Source organism: Micromys minutus, assembly GCF_963924665.1.
Source record: "Micromys minutus genome assembly, chromosome: 16".
NCBI classification, from domain to species: Eukaryota; Metazoa; Chordata; class Mammalia; order Rodentia; family Muridae; genus Micromys; species Micromys minutus.
In genome coordinates, this window is record NC_137985.1 from 33,297,788 (window position 1) to 33,317,611 (window position 19,824).

Below are 19,824 nucleotides of genomic sequence, written 5' to 3' on the forward strand. Positions count from 1 at the left end.
GTGTAAATGACAACAGTCAAGCATATTTATTCAAGAGACAGACTATATTCATGCACTAACTAAGAAAATTGTCAAACCATACAGATGGAAATTGTGATGGCTGGTTAGTTACATTACTATAGTAAATGTGTCTTTGATAAAAGCAATTTAATGTGGTGTTTTCTATTTTCTACAAAATGTATCTTATTTTGTTTTCTTATTCCTTTTTAATGTTTTCTTTTGGAGATGGCATGTCTGTTGCACATAAGAAGCCATGGAGCTTTGGTTAGATAATACAAGGACCTACACAAAAAGAAGCAATTTAAAATTCCATCATGGTTAGGGAGGGCATCCTGAGGCCCCACCATTAATTAGGTCAGGAGACTTATTATTAATGGCTGCTGTGGTAGAGATAGTCACTTTTCCTTAGTAGTGTAGTCTCTGGTACTGCTCAACCCCAGGAGTCAGCCCCACAAATAAGTGTACATAGGCAAGAGGAATTGGACTTTGTAGTATATACAAATATGTACATATACACATATAGTTTTTCCTAAATTTTCATATATGTATATATGTATGCCTACCTAGAAAGAGATGGTGAAGAATGGGGGATGAATGTGAAAATTTCATTATATGCATGTTTAACATATTCAAAGAATAAATTGTAAATATATAGTAAATTGTCTATGTATTTATTATTGAGTATGTATTTGTAAATGGGAGATGTTCGTGGGAGTCTGATCTTGCCACCTTTTGAGAGTTATGGGTCATGATCTCAGGCTTTCACAGTTAATACTGTGGAATGAAAGCAATTAGACATGAACATGTCAGAAATATTTGGAAGAAAGAGGGGTAAAGTCAGAGGTGGTAGAAAATTGGGTCAGGCAAAATGCTCAGTCATCCCTGTATACATGTGTGAACTTATCTAAGAACAAATTTAATTAACTTAAGAGCTTGAAGCATGGAACATGGATTTGTGGTAGTCATAGATAGCAATCATTGTAACTATTAATAATATTTACGCAATTAGAATTTATTCACACACACACAAACACACACACACACACAAAATAAACCCAACAAGTAGTGTAAGTTAATTAATGATATTTGTCCCCCTCCATTTTAAATATGTTTCCACTGAGTATAGAATTTTAAGTTGTCCATTATTTAATACAACACTTCTAAACGTGTGATTGTATTGCTGACTTTTTAAATATAATTTAAATATAAATCACATTTTTTGTTCCTTTATGATAACCATCATTAAACTTTGGAAGATTTTATAACTTGCTTCTTTACTTGCTTTTTACAGTTTGTTAAAAAATATTTTATTGCTCGACAAATTCATTCAACATATTTTGATCACTGTATCTATTTTTCACTACTTATACTTACCAGGTCTAATTTAATCAAAAGTGACACTTGTCTAAAACATAATTATTCTTTAACTTAATAACCTTGAATAAGTCTTTTGAGTGATTTACAGTTACATGCTTAATTGAAAATATCCTTTTTGTTTTATCTCCCAGAACTGCTTAAAATTAAATTAAATATTTTTTATAATTTTCAGTGGTGCAGAAACTCTTCGTGCACAATTAGCTTTCCTGATTGATTAATTAAGGACCACTTGCTGGGTTTTGTATTTTTCAAAAGGAGCCATGGGTATTTTTTTATTATTGGATATTAATTTACTTAAATTTCAAATGTTATCCCCTTTATCATTTTCCCCTCTGGAACACCCCTCCTCCTGATTTTATGAGGGTGCTCCCACACCCATACACCCACTCCCACCACACTGCCCTGGCATTCCCCCCACGTGGGGGCATTGAGCCATCACAGGACCAAGGGCCTCTCTTCCCATTGATGCGAGATGAGGCCATTCTTTACTACATATGCAGTTGGAGCCATGTACTCTTTGGTTGGTGGTTGAGTCCTTGAGAGCTCTGAGGGGTCTGGTTGGCTGATACTGTTCTTTCAATGGGTTGGCAAACCCCTTCAGCTCCTTCGGTCCTTTCTCTAACTCCTCCATTGGGGTCCCCATGCTCAATCAAATGGTTGGCTGTAAGCATCCCCATCTGTGTTTGACATGCTCTGACAGATACTCTCAGAAAACAGTTATATCAGGTTCCTGTCTGCAAGCACTTCTTGGCATCTGCAATAGTGTCTAGGTTTGGTGTTAGCATATGGTATGGATTCCCCAGGTGGGCAGTCTCTGGATGGCCTTTCTTCAGTCTCTGTTCCACACTTGTAGAACCAAGTACGGTGAGGATGGAAGGGATGCCTTGGCAGGCCCATGAGAAGACCTCCCTTCCCTCTAAGGTACCAGCCCCACAATGGTTTTAGTATGGAATAGAATGTATTTAGGGAATTGAAAGGGGAGTTGAGAAGGGTATATAGACAGAGGGAGGAAGGGGATGGAGAGAAAAGAGGCTGGCTGGGAACATAGGGAGAGAGGACAGATGACAATTTGTGGACTTACAAATATTTTATCCTATTTTTGCATTTAGCAATAAAGTGTATTAGTAAATAATGAGAGGAATGAAGATAGGTACAATAGAGAAGAAGAAATAGCCTAATAGAAGAGCCATATGAGATGTACGAATAATAAACGATGAGATAGGACATAAATCATTTCCATTGAAAGACAAGACAAAAACAAATAGAAAAATTAGTAGAAAAAAAACCTATGGCAGTGTACAGGAAAGAGGTGGACAATAATGATTCTAATCTCAGGGTGATATGGGTCTTTAGTGTCAAGAGTTTAGATGTGGGAAGTAGCCATTGTGATAAACTCTGTCATGAAGAGTATAGGTGTCCTATAAAAACACAGACCTGAGCTCATGGCTGAAGACAGGAGCCGGCATTGACCTTTTCTACTCCAGAATGCAGACATAGACAAGACAAATTAAGCAAATAGCAAACACTAGCTTGGGCTTGAGGTCTACCAAACTGTCTGGCTCTTTAATACTTTCAGGTGAGATATAGGTCACCATCTAAGACTAACTAAGACAAAGACACTATCTTCAAAGACCAGAGTGTATTGTTTCTTCTGCTGCTATTATGATTTGTTTGTTTTGTAAATTGGTTCTAAGTTAGTCCATGAAATAATTGGTCTCATTCTGACACTTTCACTTGTGTATATATCATTTTATTACAAACACTCGTCCATCCTTGCTTCCTCAGGTAACTTCATGCCACCATGCTGGTCTCCTTGTCCTCCTAAATAATTCAGATTTTTCTTTGTCTAACTGCTCTTTAATTTCTTAAGACAACGTTACATATTAGTTTTCATGGAGATGAAGAATAGAAGCTAGAGGATGAAGAAAATCCAAAATCACTAAATTAAGAGGAAACAACACAGTGTATAGTTACACTTTCCAAAATAATAGGTAATGGTTAACCTGAGGTGTATACAGCGTTGTTGATGCAGCAGAATTAATGTAGTTTATCTGTCTGAAGTAACTCAAAGTTGTTAGATACTAGATATTTTAAAACAAGACAATGGAGTCATTATGGACTTTAAAGAAGATACATTATTTTATTTAAACTTTAATATAAAATAGAAATACACGATTGCTACTTCGGCTTATTTCTAGTTAATTATACTCCCTCTAGGGAGGATACCATTACCCTCCTCAGCATTTTTTTTTCTCTTCCTATAAAGCTTCTTTAGCTGCTAATGATAAAAAAAAAAAAAATCTTGGCTTAGATTTGCCTCTTAAAAATTGGTCCAACTCTGTTTAGGTTTAATATACTTAAGATGTGATTTTCAACAGTAGTATCAGCATAATAATATAGCATCCTTCATCCCATGGGTACAGGGTCAGCAGAGACCAGCATTGTTTCCAACAGATGACAGGATTATGCTAATGAAGCCAGTGAATTAGTTTGTCTAGACATCTGACCCTCACCTCTGTTGTCTTGGAAATTTAATTTTCTCAGCACACAGAAAATCCACCTCTAAAAGGAAATATATTTAACAATAATCAAGCATGTGCCTTTAAGGATTTACAAGTCTCACTTTATTATTTTACTGTTAATCCAGGACATATACAACTGCTTGAGAAATATTCTAATATATATAGGAAATCTGAAGATCAAAAGTCCAATTTATCACACAAAATGAAAATATTTTCAGAATTCAGTTCTCTTCAGAGAGACCAAGGGGGCCAAATAATAATAATAATAATAATAATAATAATAATAATAATAATAATAATAATAATAATAATGATAATGATAATAATATTGAATTTAATAGAATTTTAGTTCTTTATGGTTTTGCCTCCTATTGGTAAATTAAAAAAACATTAAATTAGGATGGCATAGATCATTAACCATTTCTTATCTTGAGGACTAAAATGTAATAAGGCAGTTTACAGTAAGCCTACAATGTATAGATGAAAATAGAGACATAAAATTCCAGGGTAAGTAACTTTTCCCATCTAAAGAAGTACCAGGTTTCTGATTAGTGAAAGCCTGGTCACATTCACTCAATTCTGTAGATGAAAGTCAGGAAGTTGCTTTACATAGTGCTTTTAAATTGTGGCTGAATTTATTACTTACATCTGAAAAAAATAAATGTACATGTTCTGAAAATATGCAGAGTGTATTTCTAAAACAATTATTTCTCCCTGCATCTAGATATGCTTTATTTTGAGAATTAAATGTTTTTATTTATCAATTTGTTTGCTTAATTTTCTTATTGCATATAGTACACTTAATCATAAATAACTCCAAATTTTCACTGTTTTAAATGGTTCTATAGTTGCACACCCTTTACATGCCCTCTACAGACTTTCTGATTTACATGTTGCAGTTTGGACAAACACATGCATCTCCTGTGATTACTGTGCACCACTGCAGAATCAGAATCTATTGGCTCCCTTAACATCATTGTATCCATTTTTCTAGTACACGGCAAACTGTTTACAAAATAACATTCTCAGAGCAAATTTTATGGATTTACCCATTTTTTGGAAACACAAGGTTGTAATATCTGCATTAAAATTTATATAAGATTTTTTTGAAACTTTACAAGCTAACAATCTAAGAATAAAGCCAAACTGACTGACATAAGAACTTTGGAAATCACAAGCAGTTCTTGTGCACTAGAAACCGCCATCATTTATAGTCAGGACTGCAGACACCAGCAATGGGCTTTGCCTTGTTTCACGGGAAATCATGAGACTAACCAGACTACTTTTATCTGTCTAACAACTACTCTACTATTGTTCCTGTTCTACCTTCTACTTCATCTCTATTTATTCATGTAACTCGCCAGTATAGAACATAAAAACAGGGAGGGAAAACATAAATAGAGTCCCAACAAGAAACAAAGGTTGGTTTGGTATGTCCAGTTTTAGAGCTTTCAACATGTTGAGCTGAGGAACAATCTGGAAAAATTAAGAAAAACTTCTGTGACTTCCACCTATAGCCCATTTAAATGTGTGTGTTTGTGTGTGTGTGTGTGTGTGTGAGTGTGTGTGTGTGTGTGTGCATGTGTTTGTGTTTTGGTTTTCCTAACTATACATTTCCATAGATGAGCACATGATGGTGAATGCATTATTTTCTCAGGGATTTTGGCATACTTTGAGTTTACAAGTATTGTAGATATGAATAGGAACATTCTGTATATATTCAAGTGTCCTAACACTTGAACCCAGCTACTGGTACTTTGGAAAATGTTATGGAATGTTTAGGAGGTCTCAGTGGAAGAAATGGCTTACTTGGGAACTGGACTTAAGGAGTCATAGCTCATTCCTAACTCTTATTCCCTTTCTGTTTTCTGTATTTGGATGCCATGTGATCATCTCATTTTCTGTCCCTGTCAACATGCCTTTCCTACTTGCTACCATGGGTCCCTGACTATGACAAACTATACTTCCTAGAAAGTTTGAGCTAAATTTTCTTTCTTAATTTATCTTTTTCAGGAGATTCAACAACAGAAATGTTAACAACAGAAACCAGAATTTTAACTATCTGAAATTAAAATGACTTAAACTCTACCTCAAAAAAATTTTTGAAACCAATTAACTTATATAAGAATCACTTTCTTTAATTTATTTGAAGGCCGATTGTCTTGATTTCATTTCTACAGCCATTATAATATATTCTCCACAAAAGCAATGTAAGGAAGAAAAAGGGTTTGGTTACAATTCAAAGATCACTATTGATCTTGGCAGGCAAATTAAGAAGCTAGTTACATTATACTCAGTCAAGAGCAAAGCAAGCATGCCAGTTTTCACCATTCTAGTTTTTGTTTGTTCGTATTATAATTCTAGGGCCCTGGCAATGTGCCTCCCACTTTTATGATAAGTTTTCTCAATTTTATCAACCCAATTAAGAAAATCTCTCAACGGGGGAACATGCCCCAAGTTGAGTGGTAGGGCCTCCTACTCACCTCAAAAATATTAATACTGAATTTCTCCTGTATAAAGGAAATACAGGGACAAATAGGGGAGCACGGACTGAAGGAAAGGCCATCCAGAGACTGTGTCACTTAAGGATCCTTACCATCTGCTGCTAACACAAAACCAAGACACTACTGCTAATTCCAAGAAGTGCTTGCTGACAAGAGCCCAGTATAACTAACTGTCCCTGAGAGGCTCTGGCAGGGCCGGGCCAGTACAGATGGGGATGTATACAACCAAACATTGGACTGAGCATGGTGGCCCTAATGGGGAGGTTAGGTCAAGTACTGTAGAAGCTGAAGGGGTTTGCAACCTCATAGGAAGAACAACAATAGCACCCAACCATATTCCTCAAAGCTCCTAAGGACTAATCTACAATCCAAAAAATACATAGAGGGAACCCATTGCTCCAGATAGATTTGGAGCAGAGGACTGCCTTATCTGGCATCTCTGGGAAGGGAGCCCTTTGATCTTGTGGAGGCTTGATAACCCAGAATAGGGGAATGATAGGGCACTGAGGCAAGAGTAGGTGGGCAGGTGGGGAAGTACCCGCATAGAGGGAGGGAAAGGGAGGAGGGGAGAGAGGGCCTGTGAAGGAGAAACTGGCAAGGGGGATAATATTTAAAATGTAAATATATAAAATTTTAAAAAGGAAAGAAAATACCTTACAGACATTGCCACAGACCACACTACTATAGACCTTTATCACCTAGACTCCCTTCCCAGATTATTAACATCAAGTAACCATTAAAATGTATAAAATAACAAGTACAGTGAGGATTCAGAGCACTGACTAAAGATGTATAAATGTAATGTTAGTATATTAAACTCAGTGACAATAATCATCCAGATCTGTGACCCACATTTCCAGTATCTTCTTGGTTTACTTATCTTAGAATCCAGATCAACCACATCCTTCCATTGTGTGAAATTCTGCCCTAAAATGAGAACATCTTTTTTCTGATCCTGTGTGATGAGGTATATGTTTACTTAGAACATGTTTTAGATAGACACTCACCTTACCTATGTCTTATCCTTCAAACTTTAATTACTATCACAAAATCCAGTGGCTCTATCACATCTCAGGATTTAGCATCTCTATTATTCACACTCATGATCAGGTTAAGCTTGGAATATCAGGAACCCATGATATTGACTGCTTTATGCTGTTTTATGGAACAAAATGGAATCTGACACTTATCCTACCATGAGGTTCCTGCATGACCTAAGATAATGCAGAACAAGTGTTGTTCTTGGAGACAAGTAGCTAGATTGTAATATTCTACATCTCATAGTACAAACATTGGTGTGCTTTCAATGGTAGGAATATTTCATGAGACTACAAGACAGAAGAGCAATCTTGGTTTCATTAATAAAGTATCTGTCCTCTAATCTTGACATTTGTTGGAAATGAATGCATACTTAATTGATTTGGTCACTCACTCTGAGAGGACCTAACTCACTCCATTTTAGAATAGGCAGCCATCTTAAGCTTCAGTTTCCCACAGAAGTAGGCAAACTTTCTCAAAAAAAAAAAAAAAAAAAAAAAAAAAAAAGAAAGAAAGAAAGAAAGAAAAAGAAAAAAAGTTAAAACAGATAATTGGCCATTAATCAACAAAGACTGAGACAGTTCCTGGACTTTCTCTGAGGCCTGATATAGCCAATCACATTAAACATGACCCCATCCATCCTGAAATTCTTTAGATGCACTTAAAGTAAGTGGGAGAGCGCTCCTTGTTATTGCCTTCTTGTGTGACTGGCTGACCCCTGCATGCTGGTCGTTTTCCCAGAATAAACTCTTGCCTGTGCATACTGATTGAGTTTGGGGTTTTCCTTCAGTGATGCTCAGACCCTTACAACTCTTCCAAGTAATATTATTTCTATTAATAAGTTCTCCTTAGATTCATAGAAAATTAAATGTACTTGTACAACTTAGGTTCCTTTAGCTAGTGCGCTTGCTCTCCACCTTGTCACTCTCTCCACTCTTTGTTCACAGTATCCTTCCCAACTACACTCTCCTTTATCTAATTGTATAGTTTTGTTTTAAATCGATGCACACTTCATACCTCAGTGCTCCCGTAGGTATCTATTGCTTTCTGGATCTGCTAACTGTCCCATTCTTCGTGACTTTTACTAATCTCCCAGATTTATTTATTCCTTGGAGTTTAGTTCATACAGTACTTTGTCCCCCAGAAACCCTCTTCAATGACACACCCCAAGCACAATCAGTTGCTTTCTTTTCTCTGGGTTTCCCTGTATCAATGTATGAGTAAGATGCAAATAACAAGAGCACTGACAACAGTCTACAGTGAACTTAATCCTGGCTGTGCAGCCTATTAGCAAAACAAATAGATTATTTATTCTGTTTTTAATCTTGCCATGTATAGAATGGGATAGCATCAATTCAACTAGTTCACATAATCAAAGGAGTTCTCTTTTTCATAATTTTATTAGATATTCTGTATTTACATTTGAGATGTTGTCCCTTTCCCTGCCCTGCTCCCATCCCCCCTCCATTTGCCTTCACAAATGTGCATGCCCACCTAATCACCCTCTCCACCCTATTGCCTTGTCATTCCCCTACATTGGGAAAACATGCCCTCCCTGGGCCAAAAGCCTTTTCTCACACTGGTGTCAGACACTGCTATCTTCAGCTACATAAGCAACTGGATCAATACGTTTCTCAATGTGTGCACAAAGGTTGGTGTTTTAATCCATGGGAGTTTTGGAGGGTTTGGTTGGTTGATAATGTTGTTCTTCCCATGAGGTTGCAACTCCTTTCAGCTCCTTAGGTTCTTTCTTTAGCAGCCTCATTGGGGTCCCCAACTTCAGTACGATGGTTAGCTGCAAGCAGCTAAGCTGTATCTATATGACTCTAACATAGACCCTGAGGAGACATCTCCATCTGGTTTCTCCAGTAAGTATTTCTTGGGATCAGCTATAGTGCTTGAATTTTGTGGATGCATATATGGTGGAGCCCAAGGTGAGGAGAGTAATCTTTTCTTCATTCCCTATTCCTCTATTTGACCTTGCATTTCCTCCCATAAGTGTTTTGTTCTCCCTTCTAAGAAGGACTGTTGCATCCCAATTTTGGCCTTCCTTCTTTTTTAGATTCATGTCTGTGGATGGGTTTTTGGGTATTCAGAGATTTCTAGGTTATTATCTTCTTATCATTGAGTGCATACCATGTGTGTTCTTTTGTGACTGGGTTACCTCACTCAGGATGATAATATCTAGTTCCATCCATTTGCCTACAAATTTCATGAAGACATTGTTTCTAATAGCTGAGTAGTACTTCATTGAATAAATGTACCACACTTTCTGTATCCATTCCTTTGTTGAAGGACATCTGGGTTCTTTCCAGCTTCTGGCTATTATAAATAAGGCTGATATGAACATAATGGAGCATGTGTCCTTGTTTTATGTGGGAAAATCTTTGTGGTATATGCCCAGGAGTGGAATAGCTGAGTTCTTAGGTAGTACTATGTCCAGTTTTCTTTTCGTTTTCGTGTGTGTGTGTTTTTTTTTTCCTTTGCAACTTAATTTTTTTTAAAAACCGAGATACATATACAGGTTTTTAAAAGCATTTTACCATAAATATATATGAATATATTTTTCACAGGACTTGATTATTTTAAAGGCTTGATAATATGCATTGAAATCTTACTATTTATAAAGATCATAAGTATATGTAAAACAAAATGTAACATGGAAATAGTCAAAGGTTTTGGTATGTAAATATTAAACATAATGATTTTCAACTGATTTTCAGAGTGGTTGTACCAGCTTCTAACCCCACCAACAGTAGAGGAGTGTTCCTCTTTCTCCACATCCTCTCCACATCAGCTGTCCCCTGAGACTTTTATCTTAACCATGCTAACTGGTGTGAATTGGAATCTCAGGGTTGTTTTGATTTATTTCCCTGATGACTAGGGATATTGAGAATTTTTTAGATGATTCTCAGGCATTAAACATTTCTCAGCTGGGAATTTTTGTTTAGCACTGAAACACATTTTTTAAATAGGATTATTTGATTCTCTAGCATCTACTTTCCTGAGTTCTGTTTATATATTGGATACTAGCCCTCTATGAGATGTAGGATTCATAAAGATCTTTTCCCAATCTGTTGGCTGCTGTTTGTCTTCTTAACAGTGTCCTTGGCCTTACAGAAGCTTTGCAATTTCATGAGGACCCATTTGTCAATTCTTAATTTAGAGCATAAGCCATTTGTATTCTGTTCAGGAAAATTTCCCCTGTACCTATGTATTCTAAGCTCTTCCCCACTTTCTCTTCTAATAGTTTCAGTGTACCTGGTTTGATGTGGAAGTCTTTGATCCACTTGGACTTGAGATTTGTACAAGGAGATAGGAAAGGATCGATTTGCATTTTTCTGCATGCTGAATGCTGGTTTAACCAACACCATTTTTGAAGGGCCTATTCTTTTCCCATAGAATGGTTTTAGCTCCTTTGTCAAGGTCAAGTGACCATAGGTGTGTGGGTTCATTTCTGGGTCGTCAATTCTATTCCATTGATCTACCTGCCTATCTCTGAATCAGCGCCATGCCGTTTTTATCACAATTGCTTTGTAACAGAGCTTGAGATAAGGGATGGTGATTCCCCCAGAAGTCTTTTTATTCTTGAGAATAGATTTCACTATTATAGTTTTGTTTTTCATTCTAGATGAATTTTCAAATTGCTCTTTCCAACTCTATGAAGAATTGAGTGCAAATTTTGATAGAGATTGCATTGAATCTATAGATTGATATTGGCAAGATGGTCATTTTAAAATGTTGATCCTTCCGATCCTTGAGCATGGAAGATCTTTCCATCTTCTGAGATTTTATTCAACTGCTTTTTTCAGAGTCTTGAAGTTCTCATCATACAGATCCTTCACTTGCTTGGTTAGGGTCACCCCAAGGAATTTTATAGTCTTTGTGACAATTGTGAAGGGTGTACATTCTCTAATTTCTTTCTCAGCCTATTAATCCTTTGAATAGAGGAAAACGGTTGATTTGTTTGAGGTAATTTTATATCCAGCTACTTTGCTGAAGTTGTTTATTAGTTGTAAAAGTTCTCTGGTGGAATTTTGGGGTCACTTAAGTATACTATTATATTATCTGAAAATGGTGATATTTTGACTTTTTCCCTTCCATTGTGAATTCCTTTGACTTTGTTTTGTTGTCTAATTGCTCTGGCCAGGACTTTCAGTACTATATTGAGTAGGCAGGGGGACAGTGGGCAGCCTTGTCTAGTCCCTGATTTTAATAGTATTGTTTCAAGCTTCTCTCCATTTAGTTTGATGTTTGCTACTTGTCTGTTATATATTGCTTTTACTATGTTTAGGGATGAACCTTGGATTCCTGATCTTTACAAGACTTTTATTATGAAGGGGTAATGAAATTTTGCTGAATGCTTTCTCAGCATCTAGTGAGAGGATTATGTAGTCTTTTTTTTTTTTTTTTTGAGTTTTCATATATGATGGATTTCATTGATGGATTTTTATATATTGAACTATATCAAAGGAGTTCTTGAAAGCATTGCACATGTAAAACATTCTCAGCATATGCTCAGCCCTAAAAATATATGAACTTGTGTCTTATTTTATTACTGAGAAGTCAATCATATCTGAGTCTGACAGCACAGAATGACATTTCTATGATAATATTTTGCATGAATGTTGATTATCATACAGAAACATAGAACTTAATGTTAATAGCTGGATTACTTTCCAAGGGCATCTAATAGACAAATACAATGTACCTTATTTTTTGTAATATCTATCAATACTCAACAAGTATATGGACTTTATAAGTGACAGCCTTCATTAATAAATGTAGAAAATATCAACATTTAAACTCTGCAGTAAGAAAGAGTTCATTTATTTAAAAATCTGAGTTAAAAGACTCAGAGATTTTAAAAGAGACTGAGCTCTTTAGGCATGATGGTCATGGCTACTTTCAAAAGAAGATAGAGGAGAATGTGTGTGGGCAAATTCACCTATGTTTCTTTTAATACAGTCAGGAGATTTGCACAGGTGAAATGGGCAAACAGTATAAGTAAAGTTGTGTACACACCATATAGTTAATAGAAAGAATCCAGCCAATATATGTTAAATACATATGTATTCATGTCCAAGCAGTGGCCCACAAAAAAATTTCCTTCTGCAACTTGGAAAAAAAAACCTGAAAGCAATTCCTATGTATAAAAATATAAAGAAGTTCCCAAGAAGCAAAGTGGTCATAAATGCTACATTGACAGTTTCTTCCCTGATTGTTAATTGGAAGAACAGAATTCTTTATCAGGCAATTGAATATACATTGGAAACTCACCAAATCTACTACAGAAAATGAATAGCAGAGAGATAAAGCTTGGTTTCTGATTTTTAAAAGGCCTTGAATTTTGTGCATATAAAAGTGCATGTTATGCACTTATTTTCATAAAGTACTGTAGAGACACTAGACACCTACAAGTATTTTCCAGTGGAATCATCTCCAGAAGTGCATCACATAGATTAGATAAGAAACAAGTGGTTGTCATGGGAATACTGAAATTAATTCACTGGGTTCTTATGCTCCTTGAGTTGTTGTAGATCACATAATAAATGATTAGATATAATAAAACTACCATCACTTTAATAGTGGGAATATGACAGAAGAAGCTGAATAGGTCTACAACCCCATGGAAAGAACAAAATTATCAACTAACCAACTACACCACAGCTCCCAGGGACTAAAACACCAACCAATGAGTTCTTATAGAGAGACTCATGTCCCCAGGTGCATTTGTCCGGCATCAATGGGAGGAAAGGCCTTTGGTCCAGTGAAGACTCGTTTTTCCAGTGTAGGGGAACACCGAAATACTGAGGTGGGAAAGGGTTCTTGGGCGAGTGGGCACCTTCATGGAGGCAATGGGAGGGGAAGGGGACTGTAGGAAAGGGGTAACATCTTAAATGTTAATGCAGAGAATATCCAATAAAAAATTAGAAGGAATATGAGCTGGTAGTCTAATTGGGATGCGAACAGTATATAATACAACCATAGTACATTACATTTTCATAGGGTTGGAGCTAATATTACTTATATAAGGATAACCAAGCAATAAACAAACAAACAAACAAACAAATAAATACATAAACAAATGTGAGATCAAATATGGGGTGGAGAATGCACCTGTCACAGAAAGTTGTTTTCTTTCCAGGTAGTTTGAGGGAAAGGGAAACCACTTTTTTTTTCAAGTACTATAATGAAAGCCTAATAAGAGTAAGAAATGCAAATCAAAGTCACAGTGAATTAAGATATCCTACCTAGGAGACAACTATCATGACAAAGGCATTAGGTTAAAGAGTAAAAGGGAACACCAGTTATGGAATCTAAAGAGCTCCAGTTCTCAAAAACAACAGGAAAGTGTAGGGAGTATAATAGCACATTTGCATTTGTGAAAATGTTGTTTAAGGGATAAACATTTCGGTTATGTTGGAGAAATCATTTAAAGGGATTTACTACATAGCATGGTGACTATAATTAGTGATGATATATACTATATGTTTGAGTACTGACAAAGGATTTCAGTTTTTTCATCACAAAATATGAGCAAGATGATATATGTGTAAATTTTCTAGGTTTAACAAGTCCACAATAAGCATGTATGTCAAAACACATTTTTGTGCACAAAGCAGAGCTTAGTTCTTGTGTGTGTAGAGTTGCAGAATGTGAAGAACCATAGAAAACGAAGGAAAGCTGGAAACAGGAGTTTCTTCCCCAGGGAATGGCACACCATTTGGTTGTACAGTGCCAAATGATCAGTAATATACAAGTAATGTTATACAGATAAAGTTATAATTAGCAATAGATGTGTGCATGCAATAACAATTAGAGTAACAAGAGGCTATACATCTGAAGGAAAGTCAGAAGGGATATATAGGAAGAGTAAAGAAAGTCGGAAGGGATGTATAGGAGTAAAGAAAGGCAAGGGAGAAATATAATTACATTATGATATAAATTTTTTAAATTAATTGTAAAATCATAACTAGATTTGTCAACTGTTATGACCATATTCAAAACTGTTACACAAGAAACAAATACATACATATCTGTGGACATATGAGAGAAAGTGAAAATATTCTTGAGAGTACATGCCAATACTCTTGCTCAATTACTGTCCTTTTTCTTCCTTTTTGTCTTTATCCTTAACTTTGTCTCACAAATAGTGGATAAAGATTCTGTGAGAGAAACCTTCTTTTCTAGGTAGACATTATTTCCAAGAAAGGCAATTAATAATAACTAAGACAAAGCTAATTTATACCAATGTTAGTGAAGCTCACTCTCTGTGCTAAGGATGTATCAGCAGAGCCCAATGTCAAGATTGATATATTACAGAAATCATCATCATCATCATCATCATCATCATCATCATCATCATCATCATCATCATCATCATCATCACCATCATCATCATTGATAAGCTGGACCTATAAACATACAAAAAGAAGATATTATGGAATGTTCATGTAACCCCCTCTGTTTTAAATGTCCCAAATTACCTTCATGTACGAAGATCCCAGATTAAAATTTTATATCTTGGCACAGAAAGAAATCCAGGGCAACATTTTCAATAACTTTATCTTCCTAAGCCTCAGAAACTGGTTCCTTCCCATACAGTATCTTTTTCAGTGCTATCTTCACTTCCTTATTCCTCAAAGTATAGATCAAAGGGTTCAGCATTGGTCCTACCAAGTTCATCAGAATTTGCACTACAGTTCCCAGCATGGGGTTCGGTGTGGGCTGTAGGTATACAGTGATTATCGGTCCATAGGCACAGAGGATAGCAATAAGATGGGCGCTGCAGGTGGAGAAGGCACGTTGACGCCCCTCAGTTGAATGAATACTCAAGATGGAGATTGTGATTCGCATATAGGACATAAGGATCAGGAAAAAGCAGACAAGAGACACTAGGCCAACATTAGTGAAACTCACTCTCTGTGCTAAGGATGTATCAGCAGAGGCCAATGGTAAGATGGCTGGTATGTCACAGAAAAAGTGGTCTACTTCATTGGGACCACAGTATGGTAAAGTGAAGGTGAGGGAAGTTAAGACACTGGAATGGAGGCATCCTAATAGCCACGTGCCTACAGCTAGAGCCACACAGATCCTAGAATTCATGATGACTGAGTACCGTAGAGGGTGACAAATAGCAGCGAAGCGGTCATAGGCCATCACTGTGTACAGGAAACACTCGATGCTCCCAAGAAAATGAAAGAAGAAAAGCTGAAAGACACAGTCTTGGTAGGAGATGAGTCTGCTAAGTCCCATCAGGTAGAGAAGCATTTTTGGACAGGTCACAGAAGAGAAACCCATATCAAATATGGACAAGTTCCCCAGGAAAAAATACATGGGTGTGTGAAGGCGGGTAGAAGAGATAACAGCCACAAGGATAGACACATTTCCCACCAGGGTACAGGCATAGAAGGGCAGGAATAACACAAAAAGCATAGTCTCCAAGCCCTCTGTGTGCGGGATTCCCAGGAGAATGAACTCAGTCACCGCAGAGCAGTTTTTTATCTCCATGAGAGGCAGCTCTGGGAGAGGAAGAAGCAGAGATGGTGGAGAACGTCTTGGCTTAGCATCCACGGGGTGCACATGACAGGCAAATGAATTGCAAGTGATGGTGTTTTGGCTCTGTGCCACAGAGTGATTGCTTCTAATCCAGTTTAGAAAACGTTACTATAAAATTGCTGGCCAGAGCCAATGTTTTGTCCACGAAATAGATTTGTGGTATTGATTCCAAGTGCAGATGTTTCTCATTAAGTTAACGTTGAGTAAAGACCATGTTTGAGAAAGTAAGGATGATATCCATATAAATATAGGTTGCTCCTTCACCATAGCAGGGAGATATCAAGTCTCAAAATAATTTAAAATTTTTCATATTACTAGAGTTAGGAATCATAATATCAACAGCATTGTATTTGTAACCCACTGTTAATAGCAGCCTCATATTTTAGCCCTTTGTTCATGAAGTAAGATTAACTGATAACTACTTCACAGATCAAAACAAGTTTATTTAATCTCAGTTCATTTAATTCAAACAGACTGTTCATGTTTTGGGTCTGGAATAAAGTAACTACTAAAGTATTTTATAGGACAAACAAGTCAGCTAAATTCAGGTTAGTGACAGAAATAAGAATCTAAAATATTTTCTGTAGATATCAGTCTTTACAATGCATGACATCTGTGATGAAGTGTTCATATCACTGTACCTGTTGGACAAGACACAAATATCATTTATGTTCTTGTTTCCTTAGCAAGCAATAAAAGGTTAGTATGTCCTTCTGACTGTGCACAGGAGCACACATACACATACACATAATTATGAAGTCTAGGAGTACATTGTGTCTTGTATAACTATACCCATGGTGGAAAGTATAATACTGAGCATTATTAAATGTGAAAAAAATTAAAGCTCTGAAGATAAAATAGTTAAGTGCCTAGAAAGAACTGGATAATTACATTTTTACAAATACTTTTGTGAAAGATCAAAGAGCTATCTTTCTAAATGACCTTGTAAAGCAGTCCGTACTATCATCTACCTGTGCTTTTATTACATTCCACTAAATATTTACTGGCCTTGCTATTGTTCTACAATAAAGAGAAAGGAAAAAAAAGAAAAGAAATAGGTTCCAAAGAAGAGCTACTCATGTATTTATAATGCCCATTCCAAAATGTTTGTCTTTTGCCCATTTAGTGCAAATACAAAAAAAAAAAAAAAGCTATCTAGATACAGGTTTATTGATATTTTCTGTTTATTATGCATTTGGAACCAAGTCCAAATTTTTTGTAAAGTGAAATGTTATGAATTGAATCTTTGTGTACTGATAAGCAAGCGAGATCAAAAGAAGAGAAAGCAATTTCTATATAATATATATTTTTATCAACGAATGATATTTTTATATAACCTGAACTCTGAGATCATTTGTAAACAATCATTTCAAATAATTTTCTGTGGATACATGCACTATGAGCAGATATAAACATGACACTTACAATGACTTACAAGAAGGAAGATTGCTCTTTGAGCTTCTGTCCATTGGTCTTTCTATGACAGTTGATTCACATCAAAACTCAAGCTCTCTGAAGCCCTTCAGAGTCAGTGAATGTGTGCTATTCCACCAGGTTTCAGAATGAAAGGAGTAATCAAATACTAGTTTTAAAAAATCCAACTATGGCACTTCTGATAATGCCAAATTAAGTGGTATTACTTTGAAAATATTTGTAGTAATAAAATGAAACTTTTATTTTTATGGATAGAGCCTTATCCAAACATGCTATTTCCATGATTGACCTTCATATTCTCAAACAACTGAAAATAAATAAAACATAAGATGTTGACATTAAAAAAAGCAGACTAACTGCCAAAATTTAGCTATTTGAAAAGAATTGAAAAATATTGCGCTCTGATGATGATTTCCAAAAAAAAAAAAAAAAAAAAAAAAAAAAGAGAAACTTACCCAAATGATGTGCAGTAAACAGAATGATATGTAGTAGCTAAATATGAAGCATGTGATCAAAAATAAATAATTAAAATGTAATATGAATGTTCGCATGAAATACTTTCTATTCTAGCTGTGTGATTAGTAAATTAAAATTTTAGTGGGTGAAAGGCATTTGTTGTCTTCCCGTTTTATGGTTTGAGAATCCAGGCATTACCTAATTGCATATCCGGAGTTCTGCCAGGGAATCTTATGAGGTTGCTGTTTAGCTGCCAGCTGGGAACTGGGATGTCAATCATCCCTGAAGCGCTCACTAGGGAAGAACCTCTGGGCTACTATCCAACTGAGACCTGGTAGAGTATGGCTCCATAACATAGGAACTGACTTCTCCCAGGCAATCAAACCAAAACTCTACAAAGTGGAGAATACCACCTAGACTGATAGAAGGCATAGCTGCTTACAATCTAATCTCATGATGATATTCAACCACCCCTGCCACCTTCTATTGCTAGAACCAATGTGCTAAATCCAAGCAGAAATGGGCTTTGTGGAGCAGTAGAGGAGACAGTGTTCTAGTTAATAGTTGACTACCTCAGGACAACCAGATGTTTTCATTTTGCAAAATCTAAATGGAAATAATTTCTTAACCCATCACAAACAGAAAACAATTTGATGTAGATTAAAGGTTTAAAACAGAGAAGTAAAGTAATGAAAATTAAGGGCGAATTAAGTGTAAAATAGTACAAATATAAACACATCCAAATTTAGTATGAATAAAAATTTAGACATAACAGTTATATTTAGAAACTAAAACTTTAGACTTTCATTTGTAGGGTCACCTTCACAAGTGTACAACTACCATAATACATTTAACAACATTTTGAAATACCAGCAAAGACAAACTCAGAAATCAGTGCCTAGACCTATAGTCACCCCAAGTCCAGTGTAACAATACAATTGGTAACATCCAGGGAAATACATTATACTACAGCAGGCTCTGAGCATTCAAACATAGCTAAGGGGAGATGCTTGACAAGCAACTATATGACGATGATGGAGATCCTTCTAGAGGAAATGAATACATGTTGGTTTACAAATCCTGAATCACAATGGGCTGGGTCCTCCCATATCAATCACTAATTAAAAAAAAAATATTCTATAGTCTTGACTCCAGCTCAATCTTATGTAAGCATTTGCTCAGTTGAGGTTTCCTTGTGTGCGATGATGACTCTAGCCTGTGTCAAGTTGACATAAAACTAGCCACCATAGTTTGTACCTTTGTTTCAGTGTAAGTAGCAGTCTCAGAGCCTTCAGCATGCTCAAGTATTTCTTAGCTGTTGTAAATGGTGTCCCGATAGGCTGATTGTTCTGAATGCTGTAAGAAAGCAAGCTGAGGAAAACATCAGGAGCAGTAGTGAAGCAGCCCTCGTCCATGATCTCTGCATCATTTCCTGCCTCAAGGTGCATGCCTGGTTTGATTTCCTGCCTTGACTTTACTTATAAATGCATGATTCAGGGTCTGTAAACCAAATAAACCCATTCCTCCACAAATTGATTTTAACCATGGTGGTTTTGTTTTCTTTTTTTTTAGCAACAATAGTAACTCTAAGACAAACTAACAGTCACCAGCAACAAAACTATTGAATTTTTGAAGTAAAGAATAGGCTGACATGGATTTTCTTATGTCATTTTTTATCAAACAACACTACATATATGTAAGTCTTGCTCATAACATCTCTCTCACAATAAAACAAAATGAATTAATGAGAAATGAAACAGCTATAGAACAACTGTGCATCTAATAAAAGGACTAATTTGAACAAATTGTATTGTTTAGAAAAAATTAAATTATAGCTGATAATATAACTTGATAATAAGGGTTGATACAAGGTTGAATGACTTAAGATATTTGTGAACCTTGTGTTTTAATTTTTTTAAATTACTTTTACA

General features: G+C 35.9%; 1 protein-coding gene across 1 annotated transcript; it reads right to left on the bottom strand.

Moving 5' to 3' along the window:
- Nucleotides 1–15,016: 15,016 nt before the first annotated feature.
- On the bottom strand, nucleotides 15,017–15,955 carry LOC308431204 (olfactory receptor 10D3; the record flags this gene model as incomplete). Its single annotated transcript, XM_080930567.1, has 1 exon — nucleotides 15,017–15,955. One exon carries the CDS (start codon nucleotides 15,953–15,955, stop codon nucleotides 15,017–15,019), a length of 939 nt encoding a protein of 312 aa, XP_080786693.1.
- Nucleotides 15,956–19,824: the final 3,869 nt, after the last annotated feature.